The sequence below is a fragment of the Corvus cornix genome, chromosome 3, assembly GCF_000738735.6.
Source record: "Corvus cornix cornix isolate S_Up_H32 chromosome 3, ASM73873v5, whole genome shotgun sequence".
NCBI classification, from domain to species: Eukaryota; Metazoa; Chordata; class Aves; order Passeriformes; family Corvidae; genus Corvus; species Corvus cornix.
Window position 1 is genome coordinate 24,496,329 of NC_047056.1, and position 18,308 is coordinate 24,514,636.

The following is an 18,308-nucleotide window of genomic DNA, read 5'->3' on the forward strand; positions in this document are numbered from 1 at the left end:
GTGAAGGAATATAAATGAAATATTCTTTGACTCTCTGAATTGCAAAACTTTCTGTGAACCTGAGATGACATTAAATGAGAGGGTAAGATATGGATGGTATGTTTATAGCAGCACTGCAATGAATGGTGGTGCCTATTCATTGGAGAAGGATATATTAATACCATCTCTTACAAAAACTCCATTTACCATTTTCCTTACTGATCTTGATTTAAAAAGGAAGGACAAGAAAAGAATAAAACAAATTTGGTGAAGGTAGAGATGCAGCATGTTTTATTTTGGCTTTTTGCATTGTACCTTAGAAACCACTGTCCCTGCAGAGAAGGAAGTAAAAGGTGTATCATAGAGGTGCAGGAGAGGCTTTTTCTGTAGACTTTGCAGTGCCAGAGGTGATGTTTAGGCCTGGTGTATCCAGCCACCTCATTACACCTCGGTGCAAGCTGAGAGCAGGAATGAAGCTGTGCAGAAAAAAAAACAAAAAAAAGGATGGACCTTTGTGGCTAAGACTAACTTTTCTCAAATGATCTTTATTTTTCATCCTGAAAATGACTGTGCATTATTGATTTTATTTTTTTTATCATTACCAAACAGAAAGATTTTTCAACTGTAACTGTAAGCAGTTTTATCTCATGTACAAATAATAGGAGAATCCAGCAGGATATAATGTTTGCACTAAAAGAAAATGCATGCATGCATTCCTGATATCTCTTTGTGAGATATAACTTCTGTAAGCCATTAGCTTATTTGTTCTGTAATTGAATAAGGTTATTGAGGGTGGAAATCTGTCAGACGTTGAGCTCTCAAACAGACTGTTCAGGAGATGATGTGCACAAAAGAGGTGTCTATCTGCTTTCATGCTTCACAGAATAGGTCAAGGTAGAAAGGAGAGGAATTGCCTTTCAGACAAGCTAATAGAAATAGTATTCCAAATAAAGGGAGAAATCCTTGATTCATTTTCCATCATCTTCCCCATAATTGTGTTTTTCTGTCGTGCAAACACTACTTGTATATTGCAGGGAAAACACCCACTGTTCATTTAATAACACCTAGATAGAAATCATGACATACTTTGACAAGAAATGGTTATTTAGAATACACAGAAGAGAGGATTGCTTGCACCTCTGCTCAGCGTGAAGCTATTGCACCACAGACAAACAACACTCGTGGCAACACAGGCTCTTTGGGGGACAAAGGTGACAACCAAGGGACTCTCAGTTGGAAGAAAATATGATACCTGCATTAGTAGGCAGAGCCATAAATGCTGAATTTCCACTGCAGCCTTTGAGGGTGGAATTCTGCATGGATGGTTTAGTAGTTGGAGCATGAGAATGTGAACGAAGGCCTCCCCGTGCACCAATGCTGGCCATTAAACTGGACTCTCCATGTAAGTTTTGAGCAGTGAATTACTTTTTCTATGATCAAAAGATGATCATAGAATCCTTTCCATTGGAAAAGACCTCAAAGATCACATCCAACCCTTAACTCAGCACTGCTAAGCCCATCACTAAACCCTACATGCCACAACTTTTAAATCCCTCCAGGGATGGTGACTCAACCACTTCCCTGGGCAGTGGTTCCCTTGTTCCAGTGCTTGACAACCCTTTTCAGTGAAGTAGCTTTCCCTCATATCCAACCTAAACCTTCCCTGGCGTCACTTGAAGCTGTTTCCTCTTGTCCTATCACTTTTTATCTGTGAGAAGAGACCGACCCCCATCTTGCTACAACCTGCACATTTCTCCTGCAGAGAAGGTTGTAGCAATAAGTTCAAGGTAATTATTGTGATTAAGCCCCACCTTATGTCCCTATAAGGAGGCATGCTTGGAAATATGTAAAATTTTTCTTCTACTTAGTATAGATGTTCTCTTCAAAGCATAGAGTGTGTAAAACCAGTCATTAGTACATGATTATTTTGTATCAAACAGCCAGCTAACTGTGTTAAGCAATTTGCACAAAATAACATCTAATTTGAAAAATTAGAATTGAGAACTGCAAGTCTTTGCTTTAGGAGATATTTCTGCTTATCTGTTTTCTGTGAAAACAACCTACTGGAAAGCATATATCCTAAATAAGTGAAATCTGTATTTTTTTTAGTGCAAAAATTACTATCTTCGTATTAAAAATGGCTATTTTGGTTATTATTCTTGCTGCTCTAATTAAAATGTGGAAAAGTGTAAATAAAATGCAATGAAAAATTAACAAACCAGTAGTAATGATACTCAACAGCACAGATTCTGATTCTTCTGACTTAACGGTGATTACCTTCAATATTCACCATTTACCTCCTCCTCAGGTTATTGGTAAATATAAAATACAGGGTTTTTTCTTGTATTTTATCCAGCTTCTCTTCAGTACCAGATCAACTTGGGACGTGGTGGTTTCTGTGTCATTTCCCTGACCATAGTGTACTATTTGTGCAGAGAAAGGTTTTGCCAGCCCCCACAGTTTTTATGTTACTATAAATATAATAAAAAGCTTTTTTGGTTCCAAAATACTATCGATTGCTCCAGGGTTAATTGCCTTGTATCAATTAACAGTATGCAGAAAGCCTGCTATGGAGATGATGACAGAGTCTGCCTTTTGGTGCATGCTTTGATGAAATGAGCAAACAAAAAGGAGCATGGGGGACTTAATATAACTTTCATGTCTTGCTGTTTTCATAATCTTAATGTTATTGACATAGAACTGTCTGCATTTTCAAGTCTACTTTTTTCCCCACAGTATTAGAAATTCGTTGTGAGAAAGCCACATAAATATGTTTACATAAGATATACAGTATTTTACAGCATTCAAGTAAATGTTGCCTAGGCTTGTGCAAATATATATTTAGGTTAGCATAATTTAAGTCAATCTTACTGCCTAGATGAGTGCCTTATTTTGACAGAATTTTTTTTTTTTTTGAGCAAATTAATAATTATTTGCTTTGAATATAGCAGTACATTATAGAAATGGCACTTTTTAAAGCCTCTGTGGGGAAGTGGGGGAAGATTATGAGAAACATCATTAACATTTAGTTAAATGCTTTTAAGAAAATAAACAAGAATATGATTTGCTTTTCTTATACAAGTCTTACATTGGCTTGAGTTTTGTTTTTAGCCAATGCAGGACAAGATTCCCTTTTAGTTTTCCATGGATGCACCTCCAGAAAGGGTCTGGTGCAATTGATAGGGGTGAGGAAGTCAGGCATTTTTGACTGATTTTGCTCGATCATTGTCAAGAATGATGAGGGAGCTCATTTATCTCTTCATAAATGGGGATGTTGTGCCCTGATATCGTTATTGAGTGTCAGTCTTGGGTGTAAGGCATGGACACGAGTGAAATTGCACCGCTTAAGAAATATTGCACTGTATATTGTAGCTAGAGAGAGGATCTAGTAGGTTTTTGTGTCCCTTATTTTAGTGGGCTTTAGGAGGAAGACTTTTGCTGGATGATCTTAGAAAAGTGTTTTTCATTTTATTTTCAAACCACAGCAAATCCTGTATTCTGTCAGATGTAGTGAAAAATGCCAGTGAACTGGCATTTTGCTGTTCTGGAAAAAAAAGTCACAGTACTTTGAGCAGTTTTTGTGTAATGTACACGGTGGAGCTTTTAACTACTCTGAGATGCAGCATTTCAATTGCTGCTGAAATTAAAGTCAGCACAAGATATTTAAGTGGTTCTCTGCCGTGAAGATAGCCTCTTTCAAGTGGGAAAATTCCATCTTCAGAAAATCACGATGTTGCAGAAGGTTACATGTATCCAATTTTGTGACTGGAGTTGATGATGGGAAGATTTAGGTGTGACTGTAAAGTGCTTTAGATATTTTGAATCTGATCTTTAAATTACAGTGTCTGAAATTATTCCAAGCAATTACTTTCTCCCACAAGCTGCTTAACTGTGAGGACCAGTGCATCCAAGTAGTCAAGTTTCACATCAGTCTATTGTTTTGGCAGGGTGAGTAATGGTAATTTTGCTTATAGTATTTGGAAACATCAGGTAGAGGCATTTTACACAAGAATAATCTCTGCCATCTGGCAAGCATTTCCATACCTTTCAAGCATGAGAACCAGAATATCAGCAGGATGTCCAAGGCATCATTGTCACTAATGAGGTGCAGAAATCAGACTGTGCCTGTTGATACCATTTTCATGAGTTGTGGGCAAAAATAAAAGATCCAGTTTTTCCTAGTTGAAGACACGATTCAACAGCCCTGATCCTCCTCCTCTCTGCCCTGCCCTTACCTTTTGTGCTGTATTTCAGTCTGAGATGTCCTGCTGCCTTAAAGAGAATTCTTTCAACAGTCAAATTTCTGTTCCTGAATGTACTGAAGTGTGCAGCAGATACATGAAGTCTCTAGGAATGAGGCAACAATTTTGGGGTCTGTTTTCCTAGGAACCCACACATCTCTGGGCCAGTAGGATGAGAAGGTGACATGAGAAACTGGGAAATGGAGAAAGACCTCAAAAAAATGTACCTTCTTTCTTAGATGCTGTTCTGGTCAATCCTTCTCTCTGTGCTTATGACTATTGGCTCTTCAGGAGATGAGCAAGAAAGGCTTAGTTTTCGATCCTATTTTTCCATGGGGAATTTGTGACTTCCTCTTGACAAACAGATGAAAATATAAGCAGCCTAACTGACAAGCAGGGAGACTGAAGCTTTTCCTTTCCCAAATTTTCTTGAAACAGAGAAAACAATTATAATACACGCTTCATTATAATTAAGTTCACATAACTCTATGTGAAAGTACACATAAAAAAAGGAAGGAGTTTTCACTTTAGGTTGAAATTTTTCAGCAGTGAGTGAGTTGTCTGTTCTCAAAGGTGTCTGGTGGTTGTTATCACGATGCTATCTTTCAGTAGAGACGGAGATGTTCTGCTGCGGTGGCAGAGGAGCGGCATGGATTGCGCATGAAAAAACATCTGACACTCTGTTGCTTTAAAAAAGACAACCTTAGATTTTCTTTTACACATTAATAAACTATAAACCAAAATTGTTATAAGCCTCGTTTAACATACCAGTGATTTCTGACTGAACGAGAAGGAATGAGTTGTGACAAACAAGCGCCTATGTGAATCCACTTTTGCCATTTCTTCCATGCTGAAACACAAGGTATGATTAATGCTGGATTGTGTATACTCACTCTTCCCAAAAGTGGGAGACAAAAGCTATATATTGCTCCACAGTCAGTTTTCCCTCTGAAGTTTGCTTAGGACATGTGTGTTCTAGCTTTGGTCTTTAGTATAGGCAGAAAATGCTTTAAAATATTCAGCTATAGATTTCTCAGTCAAATGTGTGCACTGGTATTGATGGAAATGTGAGCATGGAAAATAGATCTCTCAGGAAAAAATGATGCTGTGTTACTGTCATTTACTGGGGAAGCAAAGGACTATGAAAGGATGCTTATGGCTCTTAGTTACTTCCCCAAATATGTTGCTTTTATGCTTATATCATTATAGGAAATACTTAAGAGCTTAGTCCTGCCATTCTATACAAAGTCATTAAAACCATCTCTGACCCTCAAGAGATTGACCTAACAACCTTTTTACCTTTAATTTTTGAAACTTGCACAAGAGTAGACAATTTCTCTCTATTTTCACTGTGCATTTAGAAGCAATCATTTTAAATATTGATTAGAAAACTAAAATGCTCTAAAGCCTACATTTCTGTGGTCAGTAAATTCACTCGTTTTTGCAGAGGTACAAATGATGATACTGAAGATGATGAACTAGTGACAACTTCCAGAGCACAAAGAATGTGCCCAGAAAATGATGCAAGCCTTAATTACCCCAGGATGCTTCTGCTGACATTGTCAATCCCTTGTAGAACCAAGCTAGTGCATCTCATGTTTGCATATCTTGAGTAATTTCTTTTCCCCTATTTAAATTTTTGTATTATAAAACAGTGAGTAGATGATTTCCCCACTTCCCTCTTTGTCCTCATTCCTCCAAACCCAGTGATGCAAATGATATCATGACATAACATGAAAAATAGCCAAGTAGGAGGAAAATATTTTTGTTAAAAAAATAGAAGAGAAATATCTTTTCTCCCTAGAATTCTTAAATTTAGAAGATAATTTGTTTTCTCACACTGATAAACATGTACATTGAATTCACATTACAGTTATCTTCCAAGTATTTGAGCTCCTTGGGTGACAAGTAAAAGGACAGTCTTCCATTCTCTGTCTGAAGACTGCTTAAAGTGCAGGGTATTTTTCAGTGAGAAAAGGTAAGCAGTGTAATTTGGTCACAGGAGTGCTTGGGAGGAGCAAAAGCATTTCTGCAAACCCAGGTTTCCTTGGATTTCCTCTGACAAAGAACTATTCCTAAGCAAGTTGTGGTTTTTTTAAAATACAGCCCGCCATTACTTTCGTTTTGCCAAAGTCAAAATACAATTTCCATTCAACTGAAATGCTCAGGTTTACTATATCTTGAGAAATGTGATTTATTTCCCAGGGTGAAAGTACATTAGAAATTGAATAAGGGACTATTATGAATTCCTTCTGCATTTATTCCTTTATTTCAAAAACGTATCTTTGGTTTTGTAAGGCTTCTTTGCCTACAATTGATTCACAAGAAAAGCACAGATCTAGAGTCACATTCATGCCTTAAAGCACTGCTTCGAGTGTGCCATAGATCCTTTGCTTTTGCTGTGCCAAGGAAATGAATGCTTATGGAAGATTGGCAGTGTTGCATCCCTGAACTCACCAGTGCAGCACGTGTTTCTGGTAATACTGGTGACAGCAGGGATCAGAAAGAGCAAGAGGTGGGATCCCATGTAGAGGAAAGGGCACTTCATGATAAAGTGCCCCATTTCTGCTGTTGAATCAGTGTTTCTTGTTTTAATATGCAGGTAACATGTAGACATGAAACTGCAGTAACCCTGGCTTTTCTAATTGGCAGGATGAATCAGCTCTTAAAACAGCAAACAACACTGTAATTAAGTTAACATTTAAACCACAATGGAGATAGCCAGAGCTTAATTCCTAGAATCACTACTTTCCCCCAGTATGATTTTAAAGAATTACAGTTGCAGAAAGAGAATCCTGTCTGTTGGATAACAGGATTAGCTGCATATTACCTCCTGAATTACGTGTTCTGGATTCAAGATCTGGAGTTCATACTCAAAGCGCTTCTGTGTATGATTATTGTCAAGTAGTTTGATTATTTTTTGTAAGCTGTGATTGCAGAGCAATAGTTCTTAACAATTTTAGGACATAATGCAATAGGCAAGGCACCTTCACAAAGTGCTTCGGTAGTGGAACTGGAAAGATCCTGTGTCTGCTCTGTGATAATTTTGTGTGGTTTTTCTTTTTTTCATCTGTATATTCTTTCTCCAGTGTTTAAAATTTCTGTCTTGGGAGAATAAGGGTCTTCCTCAAAAATTATTCTTAGGCATAGATACATATTTATTTATTTTTAATAATACTTTTGAATTAACAAAGTCACTTGTTCAGTTGCTACAAACTGGGAAGAAAAAAACAATTATGTTTGGTTACTCAAAACATTCATAACCCAAATGCAGAAGAAATAATGAAGCAGTCTTTCCTCAGCATTTTTATAAGGTGGTCCGTCCTGGGTGAAATGAACCTTTAAAGTCTTATGCAGATAAGATGAGAGGTTGCTAGGATTAAACAGCTCTGCTATTGCCAGTCTGCTTTTATTTTCCATATGTCAAAATCAAATTATCTTCAAGCATATTTATTCTGGAAGTTTTAAAAGTAGGACATGTTTCACCCATTAGTATTGTCAATGATCCTGTTACATAAAAACCAGAAATACCAGGTAATTAAGTTTTCTATCAGCAGAAATAAAGAATATCACATATACAAATAACATGTGAACAGCTGGAAAAGGGTTCTGATATGGGTTCTGTCCTGACCTGAAGAACTTTTAAGGGAATAAAAAATAACAGCAGCAATATTGCTGGGGAATAATATGTAAACTTGAAATAATTATGTAGCTGACACCATCCCTTAGCAGTGTACATTTTCCTGATTTATCCCTAAATGGTTTCACAGTGCGGAAATTTTATGGTCTCCTACTGCCTGGAAACAGGGAGACACACTTGATTGATCAATATGGTTGGTAAAGCACATTCTATTGTGAGGAAATTTCTACTACAGCTTACTCATTCCTATTTGAGCTCAAATAAATATGTTGTAGAAAGGGAACAGGAGCATCTTAGGCAGTTTCTTCTGTTGGTACATCAATTTCTCCCCAATGATAAACTTATAAACATCTTGTCAGCACTGAAGCTGCATTTACTGCAATTTGCCTGCATCACAGCACTAAGAACCCTTGTTAGTGATGATGATGTCTGACCATTTCTGCTTAAAGTGGAGCAATCCACTTCCCTGACACTTCATTGGCCTTAAAGGGAGAATCAGTCTCTATCCTGGAGTTCCCTTCTGCAGAAGTGGTGCAAGTACAGATCATTGTCCTGCACAAAATCCTTTGCTGTAAGAACTCATTTATAAACCAAGTGTCCACTGGTGACAGTTTCACTAAAATTCGAGCCAGATTATAACAATCCTAAGGCACTCTAGAACATGGCAGATAAAACTGAACATCCAAAGTTTTTTTTTCTGTTCTGTTCAACACCAAGATATTTGTGGTTTTTAAATAAGCTCTGATGCTCTGGAGTTTGCACTGGAGTGCAGACCTTTCGTAAAAGTTTTGAATGCTGCGTGACTGCCTTTTTAAGCAAGGCCTTTCTTCTTTAGTTGCCTTAATTAAAAGTTTTCTGCAAAATTGGCTGGTGTGTCCATGCATAAGTGTTTTTCAGAACCTGCCAAGTCAGGGCGTAATTATTTTCTGGAAGAAATTGGTGTCTCCTCAGTTCTAAAGTCTGAATATTTGTGTATCAGAGTATGTAAGAGTTTAAATTGTGTAACAATGGCACCTCAATTAGTAGTCTCTGCTAGATCCTAGACTCTTTTGACTATGTCTACTTATTAAACAGTTATTTTCCTACCTTTTTTTAATGGATATACTCAGGTCTTTAATGTTTGGCAACTTAGATGATTTTTCAGTATTTACAGCAAGAAAAATACATGCAAAAAGCAGACAATGGTTTTATTGCATGATATAACAGGGACATTTACAAATATAACAGATCTTTCTTCACTTCTTTGCTGGGTTTTATTATTGAGTTATCAATATGGTAATATCCTGGAGTTAACTGCTGCTGGCACTGCATTAACAGTGTCTGTCAGGTTCTTTTCAAAAATACACTGTTTAACAATTTCCAGGAAAATTCAGTTGTTCCTCAGTTCATTTTGGGGAGATCTTCTCAGTTTCACAGACAACTGAGTGAGAGTGTGTCTGAGTATTTTGGGACAATCATGGCTAAGCATAGTTTTTATAGATTTGGCATATAGAGCTATGCCAAAAGCACAGCACCTCTGAGTAAGAGGGAAGGTTTCAAGTATCTCCATATAAAAAGTATGGATTTTTGTTTGTTGGCTTTGATCATTTTGAGAGTGACTGAAAGTGCTGTGTAATTTATCTCCTCTGCATTTCAAGAGACAAGAAGCCCCATTCTTTGTGTTTAACCAGGTAATTCTGCCTAAGTTCAGGATTCTTCAGGAAATACTGTGCTCTTGGTGATAAGTTCATTGGGGTTTTTGTCTGGGTATTTAGGCTTATAAGTGGAATGAATTTTTGTCTCAATTATTCATTATTCCATGAATGCAGTCCCTGGGTTTTCTCAGGAACATTCAGGTCCTGAAATGTTATTTTACTGGGATGTCCAAAAAAAAAGAAAAAAAAAAAAAGTTATAATAACAAAAATTACTTTTTGAGGATAAAAAATTAACAGATTATAGAGTTCTTCACTCTACTGTGATCTTCTCTTACTTTATAAGAGTGCCAAATATGTTCAAGTATCAGGAAGCAGTAGACTGTCACAATATTTAGTTTTCATACTACCAGTTTAAGAATTGCCTGGAGGACTGGTGACCTAAATGTATTTTTATATATGATAACTTTTGTGTGAAAAAAAAGAGGAAAGGAGGGCTGGTAGAGGAGCCCACAACTAAAATATCACTGGCTTTAGGTAGGTATTCACATTCCAGTACCTCTGTCAATGTGACCTTAACGATATAAATGTTTTTTATTTATAAGTGAGTGAGGATGAAGACTTGTACAAATGTAAATGTACACTAGATACAGGAATTTCTGTTGAATGTTGGAGTTTATAGTTTGAGATGTTTAAAATTACTTATCTTTTTTCTGTCAGTGATTGAACTACACCTTCATGCTGGTTAAGGTGACTCTTCAAAATGGAAGAGAAATGCCAGTTTAAGAGTGTAATCATCTTTTTTTTTTCAGAAAGAGATGTGCAGCTGTTCTCATGTCCTTTTAATCTCCTTAATACTACTTTTAGCAATAATATCACTCAAGAATTCTTTGTGTGATACCAGCTGGAAACCCTGTAAGAGTCACAATTTAGAACCAAGGCAAGAATAAAAAAAATTGTAATTATTTTGCATTTATCTCACTTGCAGAACTAGGACTCTGCTGATTCAATTCATTCAGAATTGTGTACATTTTATGCAGAACTGCATGTAGTGTTGATAAATGTCCCTTCCTTAAGAACTCTGCTATAGCCCATGAGGTGTCCTACCCAAATTTTTGAGCAAGCCTGTGAGACTGGTGGCAGTATCATCTTGCATCTTATAGACCAGCAGTGAGTTTTCTTGCAGGTTTTTTAAATGTTGGTTTTTTTTTTTTACTGAAGTTGCACTGCTTTGAAAAAGAACAATGTCTCTAATATGTGAACTATAGCATTTTAAAGCCAAAGAGAGTGTGATTTCTGTTCTTGGGGAAAGAAAAAAGTGAAAGTAATCTGAGTTAAACAGCAGGGTGAAATCTGTGTTAGTTATTGGCTAGTAGTGATTGCTCTGCAATTTATATAAATATAACCATGAGTTCAGGTCACTGACTCCAGATTTACCATATAGGGGAGAATATTTAACATTTCTGCATGTTGCGTTTCTCAATATGCTTTGTCACTTTCAGACTGAGCATCCATCTCAAAATTCTCAGAAAAAGGGTTGTCTAGTTTTATAAAACTTCTTTTGAAATGGGAACAGTAATGGAATTATGTTGATACTATCTGTATTTTTGTCTGCAGAGCTAATCCTTCATGATGCCATATGTTAAATGCAAAATGGAAAAAAACCCTTACTTCTTCAAACATGAATTATGAATTAGTTCCATTTTTATATTTTCTTGCAGAAGAAGATAATTAAGCAAAGAGGACGGTGCACTTAACAGCATATTATAGCATGCCATATATATTCAGGACCAATGATGGGTCTTATGCTCGTTTCCTGAGAAATCTTTCCAGTCTGTGCATTTTTGATGTGTTCATTGTTGTAGCTGAACAGTAGCCTTCAGGGTGAGCATCAGAAAATAAGGCTTTTGTGGATAAAGAAAACTTTCTAATACGCTGTGGTTCTTTTATTTTCCAGAATCATCCAGCCATACAACAAGAACAATAATGGTAAGTATAGAGGAGATTATAGGTATTGATCTGTCTATAGCTATGATTTTTCCTTTAAAAATGAAGTAGATGTAGTAGTATCCTAAGACATTGGCATTTTTTTATAAAGTCCAATATCACTGTAGAGGTAAAATGAGTCTGTCTTTATTTCATGAGAAATCTTGGCAAAAAATGAGAGGTCGAAGAGCTTAAGAGGTAACAGTGCTATCAGTTTGAATAGCTGAAAAATCCAGTTACAATTCTGTGTTCTGTGTTAAAGTGATTTTTGATTATGTCAAATTAATGTTGATAAAATTTCTTGCATTCTGTCTATATCACATGAGTCAGAGCACATTTAAAGTTCAGAACAATAGCTGAGTAATTTCTTGCATCACATTCCTGAGAGGCCAGTCTCTGACTTTAGCTTGGGTTTGATAATTTGGGTTCCAGAAATAGGTAAATGTTTAAGGGGACAGATACACCTTCAAAAATGAGATTAGAAAGTTTTATGTAAAAAAATGTCATGCCCTTAGTGTCTATCTTGCATTTTTATAGGGTGAGAAATGTTGTCGGTCTCTTTCTGTTTCAAACTCATAACAAAAGTTAGGTAAGGGCTGAACAACAGTTCACACAAAGAAAACCTTCCTCTGACAGGGAATGATTGATGCCTATCCTGTGGGTGTTTGAGGAGAGGGCTTTCTGCTTCTGGAGAAAGGCCAGTTTTTGGGGCGAGTGCTGAAATTTTAGAATAAACCCCAGCAAATCATGACATGAGCTTGTTTGTTTCCATTCCTACAGTTTTTAGGGTATCCCGTCAAGTTCAGTTACCTCTTCTGTATGTACAGCATTTGTGGGACATGTAAATTCCCACATGGATTTCTTGACTCTGCAGGGCATAAAAGGTTAATATAGTTCATTGTCCTTATCGTCAATGGTCATTAATAATCCAGTGCAAATGAATTATAAATAGGTAAGGACTAGAGATCACAACCTTTCAAAATAGTAGAGATGTCTGGAAAAAGTGATATTTCTCTTTCCTGCTGGGTGGGATACAATCCTTGTTTGTCATGGATTTGTTTTAAATAGACATTTCAAAAGAAGATGCTCAGTTATTCAAGTGCATTCCTCTGCTGTAAAATTTTGGAAGGGATTGAAAAACTTTTCAATGTTTTTTCCATTCTGTATTGGTGTCAGGAAAAGAGCAGGACAATTGTGTTGAAGCTGGTGAACCCTTCACTCTGCTTTACCTGTACTCTTTTTGTCCTATTAATTGTACTCTGAAGATACTCAGTCTCTCTTTTCCATTAATGTACCAGAACAGTTCTATAAACTGACCCAAAAGAGTGGGGGTTTTGCCTATATAATTTCTTTCTCACACCAAAACATGTCCAAACTTTTAAAGAGAGATGGAAAAGGTTTTTAAATAGCTCAAGTTCTTGAGGTTCCTGTGTTGTGAACCTCTGCAGACCTCTGTGCTGACAACTCAGCTGGCTGAGACCTCAGGCTAATGTTCTGCAGTCAGTGTGCAGTAATTGTTCATTGCACTTAAATAAATAAAAGTAGAAATAAAAATAGGTATTCTGCTTAGTGAGAAATTGTTAGAGCAATGTCCGCTCTTCTCTGCAACTAAAGCATAACTGAATGTGTAAAAGAAAATTTTATTACTCTCCAGTGAGTATGTAGAAATTGTCAGTGAAACCAGAAAATATGCTGTTCCTTGAATTACCAACACTATGAGATTATGCATTCAGTACAGATGTAGTAAAGGAATACTGCTGAGAGCCAATGTATAATGGCTGCTGCAATAAATAGTTACTCCGAAATGAAGTCCCCTTTATTCTGACTGATTATGGTTATATTGTAACATAAAAAGTTAAAGTATGACCTTTAGTCAACAGAACATGTAAGTATCACAGCAAATTTGTATTACTGCCTTGGATGCTTTGATCTAAAAAAGCTTTTATCTTACCAAAGTGAAGTATTTGGTCTTTAAAGTTGCATTTATAGGTGGTGAAATAATGTAAGGCATTAAATCTGATCTTGTCTTGAAGATTCAGATTTATGTTAAAGTCAAAGCCAGCAAGGTATAGAGTGTAGTCTGCTAAAAAAACAAAGTGCAGTTTTTCTGAGAACATTACAAGAATTTTTCTTCTGTATTTAAATGCAATGATACCCACCTGTTTTTTGTTTCAGATTCTTGTTCATAAAAATAAAACCACAGAAAATAATTTAAGCATCTGTGTGATGGGAGGGAGAGGGAGGGCATGCTCTATGTTTTAACTAATATAAATAAATATATTTATTTATATTAAAAAATAAATTTCCTCTTATTCTGTGGATGGTTGCCTAGGTTAGTCTTTCATTACTAATTTACTGATTTCCATAAATAACTGTTTACTTCAAAATGATGCCTTCTGAGGCATGATTTATTCAGAGGTTATATAGCTCTTGTGTACCATCTATGACAAACAGGGACTATAAACTTTGCAGTATTTTGGCTCAGATGCTTTGGCAAGTTAGCTGTCATCTTTTAGGAGGGTTGTTTCTTTTGGGATTTTTTGGTGGTTTCCCCCCCTTGCACAGAAAAGTCATTGACTTAGATTTTCATCATTACAACAATTGTAGGTGTTTGTGAAAGGTTTGGTAGCAAATCCAGAGGTTCCAAAGTTACACTTGTGATGACTACTTGGTTATTTTCTTGTATATGATCTGTTGTTTGAAAATCTTTCATTTTTAATAGCCTTTGGGTTTTTAAATGAAATCCTATACCCAAAGTGGTTGTGTGCCTGCATGCTATTATCAACATTTGTGACTTCATGCTGAGTTAGGGTATTCATTTTTGCATTAATCTCACATTTCTATGAATAACTAAACCAGCCCCTAACCCTGATGCTCATTAAAGGTATAATGCTAATCCCTTTGGAAATAGGAATACTTCAGGTGTGACAAAAGAGAATCAATACCTGATTTAAACTTAAAGTAATTCTAAACTTGTTTTAAATGATGTATTGTATAATTAGGTCAATGCAAAATATGGGGAACCATTTAATATGGGTTATTGCCAGTCATCTGAGCAAAGCTGATTTCTTCTAGCGACTTTTTTTCTCCTTGTAAAGAGCTTCTTTTGCTTGGCTTGATTTGAATTGATTTTTTTTTTTTTAAAGATGTAATAAAAAAACTTTAAAATATTAATTTAAGGCATTGGGAATATTTTCATTTTTGAAACAATGGGGAAAACATTTGAAGTCCACTTAGGAATTTATGATAGTTCAGTTAAACATTCCTTCAGCCATAGTACAAATGTTCACTGTTAGTTTTTACACTTTGAATGACTGTGGGTGTTATGTATTATTTTAAAGCTGGATGTCTTTTCAGACCTCAGTGTCTTTTCAGAATTTTTAGTGGCTCTCAATGAATAAATTCTTGGCCACTTATGTAGCAGTACAAATTGAGCAACTTATAGACAGGAACCTCAATTGTGATTTGGGATCTGAGTCCCATTTCTGAATTTGTACAGGATTCCTCTCTTGCCTTACCCTCATGCGTCTCAGTACTCTTGTGCTTCTCTGGGAGCCAGTGAGGACAGGAGATTTACCCTTGTTAATAAAAATGCTGTATTCAGTTGCCACTTTAATATAAGGTGGTTTTGGAATGGTATCCAGACTTCATTGGACTCGTAGATGCCACTGCAGCAGACATCATGTGTACAGTGATTCTATACAGCCAATTCCTTGGTTTCCCTGCCACAGCAAAGCCTTATGCCCAGTGCACCTTGTGTTCAAAGACCTGGATTTACAGTTGTAACTCAGTGCTGCTGCTTCCAGAAGATTTGAGAGGGAGGAAGACATGTAACTTCTTCACGAAGGGATCTCCTGCTTTCCTTGAACATTGGAAGTATCTCAGTTGCCCACTGTGAAATGAATGCAGATGGGAAATTCATGCCCCTGCCAGGCGAGTTTTGATGAGCAGCACTTGCAAGCAGCAGAGAAATGGATCAGCAGGGGACAGGTGAAGCTGTACAACAAACAGTCTTTACGTAAGCTCCTCCTTGTTGAAGACCCTGAAAAGATTGCCTTTTCTTTCTGAGGGTGTGTTCGGTCTTGCAGCATGGACACCACCTGCTGGACAGGGGAGATTCTCTCCAGAGGTAACGCCCTGCTGACTTAAATATTTGTGTTCTTTACTGGATGTAACTTTGCCTGAATCAGAACTCCCTTTGTCTTGAGAAGTTTTTCTTTCAAGTGCACTCAGATGTTTTTCTCCTGATGTCTTTGAGCATGGAACAATTTTGTCCTAGAGGAACAAGAGATCTCAATGAATGTACTCAGACTGAGATGAAGAACTTGGGAGGAAGGAGTCACTCAGCATGGAGGAAGTTTTGTCCAAAATGCAAACTGCTGATGCAGGTGCTGCTCAGTTGTGCCCCTGGTATGCAGACCCTTAGCACCAGTGGCTCTGCTGCAAACTCACAGCACAGCTCATTAGCGATGTACACTGTCAGAATCAAAGCACCAGCAGCTGATTGCACACGGTGGCATTGCAAGGAAATTACTGAAGCTTGCTGCAAGCAGGGTTTTAAATGAGAAGGAATTCTTTGGTAGCACAGGGAATATTCCCTAGGCTTTCATAACCTGGCATAACTGTGTGCTAGGGGGGAAGATTTGAATTCATCATCATCATAAAAGAAAAGCATTTAACGAGTACTTTGTATGAAAGTTCATTTTGCTCTTGGTGGTGATATTAGTGTGACAGTGGCATTGAATGCTCATTTTCATACACACTGGTGAATATATTTTTTGAGAGGAACTAATGAACTGATTGCCTGGTCAAGAGCTTCAATTGTTTTTATTAACTTGAAATTAATGTGGTCCCTAGCACAGACTGGAGAAAAATGATCTTATTTTCTCTTGTCCTTATGTGAAATGTAATTAATTTCTTCAAATGGCTTGAAAGGGCTGGGACAGAAGGGAAATAAAAGAGAAAATTCTAACCAATTTGATGCAACAGAAATGAGGTTATATTGTAAGCGTTGTGTCATTTTCTATAACGTTATCTCTTGCCTGGAATGAGGGTTAGGGGCTAATAAAAGTAGAAAAAACAGAAGTTCAGAATTAGTTGCAATATCTGGCTCTGCCAGGGGAAAAAGTATTGTGAAAAGACAAGTACTTTTTCCATCAGGTTTCACTGTTTTTCAGAGTTTATGCCATAGGAAATACACTTTTTGTAACTTGTATAGTTCCTGAACATTTTTTGCCTGCACTTCTTGACTAAAGGAAACATTCAGTGGTGTATTAGAAAGGAGCCTGGGAAAAGATCAGAACCATTATATAAGATAACTTAAACCCATTTTTGACGAGGGAAGCACAACAAAAAATATACCACTGGAGCCCTTGAATGTTGTGTGTGGCACTGGCAATTGCCAGCTACAAATCCTGAGTGGGAAATCTGATGTGTGGCAATGTTTTCCATGCATGACTTCTTACTCTCTTTTTGAGCACTACCCACTTTGTACAAGAAGAGATCAGCAGTTAAAAACCTTAATGAATTTCTGATTTCATGGCACCTATGTACTTTATCCTGAATTTATTCTAAATAACAGCTGAATTTTAGTAACATGTCTTTTACGTCTTTTCCCCCACCAAAGCCAATACAAAATAGTATGTGAAAGCCAAACTGCAGTCTAGGCACTGAATGAAAAAATGGGAAAAAATTGGGTAAATATTTAAAAAGGCTACAAAGATAATTTTATGACCCTGTGTGCAACAACAACTAAATTCACCCTAAATCTTTGTTTTTAAGACAAAATAAAATAGTTCAGCTCAAAGAGAGATTTCTATGTGAATCACTCACTTTTGATGTCTTGTTTCTCCTCTTCTGGTTTGGTTTCTTTACATGAAATCTAAGGAATCACAGAGGAGATGGCTCAGTTACTCACAGTAGCATAATGAATACTGGAATTTTCTGTCTGATGCATAAAATTTGTCCTGCTGGAGAGAGCAAATGGTGTGGATCAGGGTGTGGTGAAAGTTGTGTCAGAATGTGAATAGAATGCTTTGAATGTGAGTGTAAGAATTGTTCAGAAAAAATGATGCCCTTGTTTATCTTTTCTGGCTTTTATGTTTTTGTGACATGATTTAAGAGATCAGCTCTGTGTTCTGTTCTGCTGGTCTTTGTGGGTGCTACCAGCCCCTTCCTTACTCAGTGATGGTGGTGTTGGTGCCCTATTTAGGGGGTACTCCCGCCAATGTCCAGCACTGTGTGCATTATAGGAATGTTACAAAAATGCTACCAGTAATGTGGAATACTGGTATTATTTCACCAAGAAAATAGTACTTCTTCCTAAGAAACACGATGTTGAATCCATGGGAGATAGAGTAAGCAAATTTTCATCTTTGTATAATGTCTCCTATCATATCTGTTTTCATCCAATTTTTGTTAATTAGTCCTGCTGCTAATCAATTATGTGGGAAACAAGATTAAGATTTCCAAGACTAGTATTTTTGTCATGGTGTATTCTTCCAAAACATTTCCTATAAATGATACAGAAAACATTTTCATTCTCTCCTCATGTGTCAGAAGGCAGCTTCTCTTGTTAGATCTGAGTACTTGCACAATTACTCCAGGTAAAGGTTTAGTGGAAAATTAATGCATTGTTTTCTGTTTAATGTTATCAGTTATGGAATGAATGCAGATGTATTTCAGGTAGCTCTAACTACCTAAGTAATTAAACCTAAGAACCATGGCACCAGCATGGTGATATAAACTTTTGTTTTCCTGCTTCCATTCAGGTAAGCAGCAGGACCAAACCACTTGTCTTACTCAGTGACTTCTATTTAAAAGGAAAGACA

At 36.7% G+C, this 18,308-nt stretch overlaps 1 protein-coding gene across 2 annotated transcripts in view; it reads left to right on the forward strand.

Moving 5' to 3' along the window:
• Nucleotides 1-18,308, forward strand: part of MTA3 (metastasis associated 1 family member 3) — a 136,788-nt gene that overhangs the window by 96,401 nt on the left and 22,079 nt on the right. For both annotated transcript variants that reach the window (XM_039569009.1, XM_039569010.1), the window contains exon 17: nt 11,450-11,481. In XM_039569009.1, the coding sequence (XP_039424943.1) occupies nt 11,450-11,481 (32 nt within the window). The remainder of the gene's footprint in view (nt 1-11,449; nt 11,482-18,308) is intronic.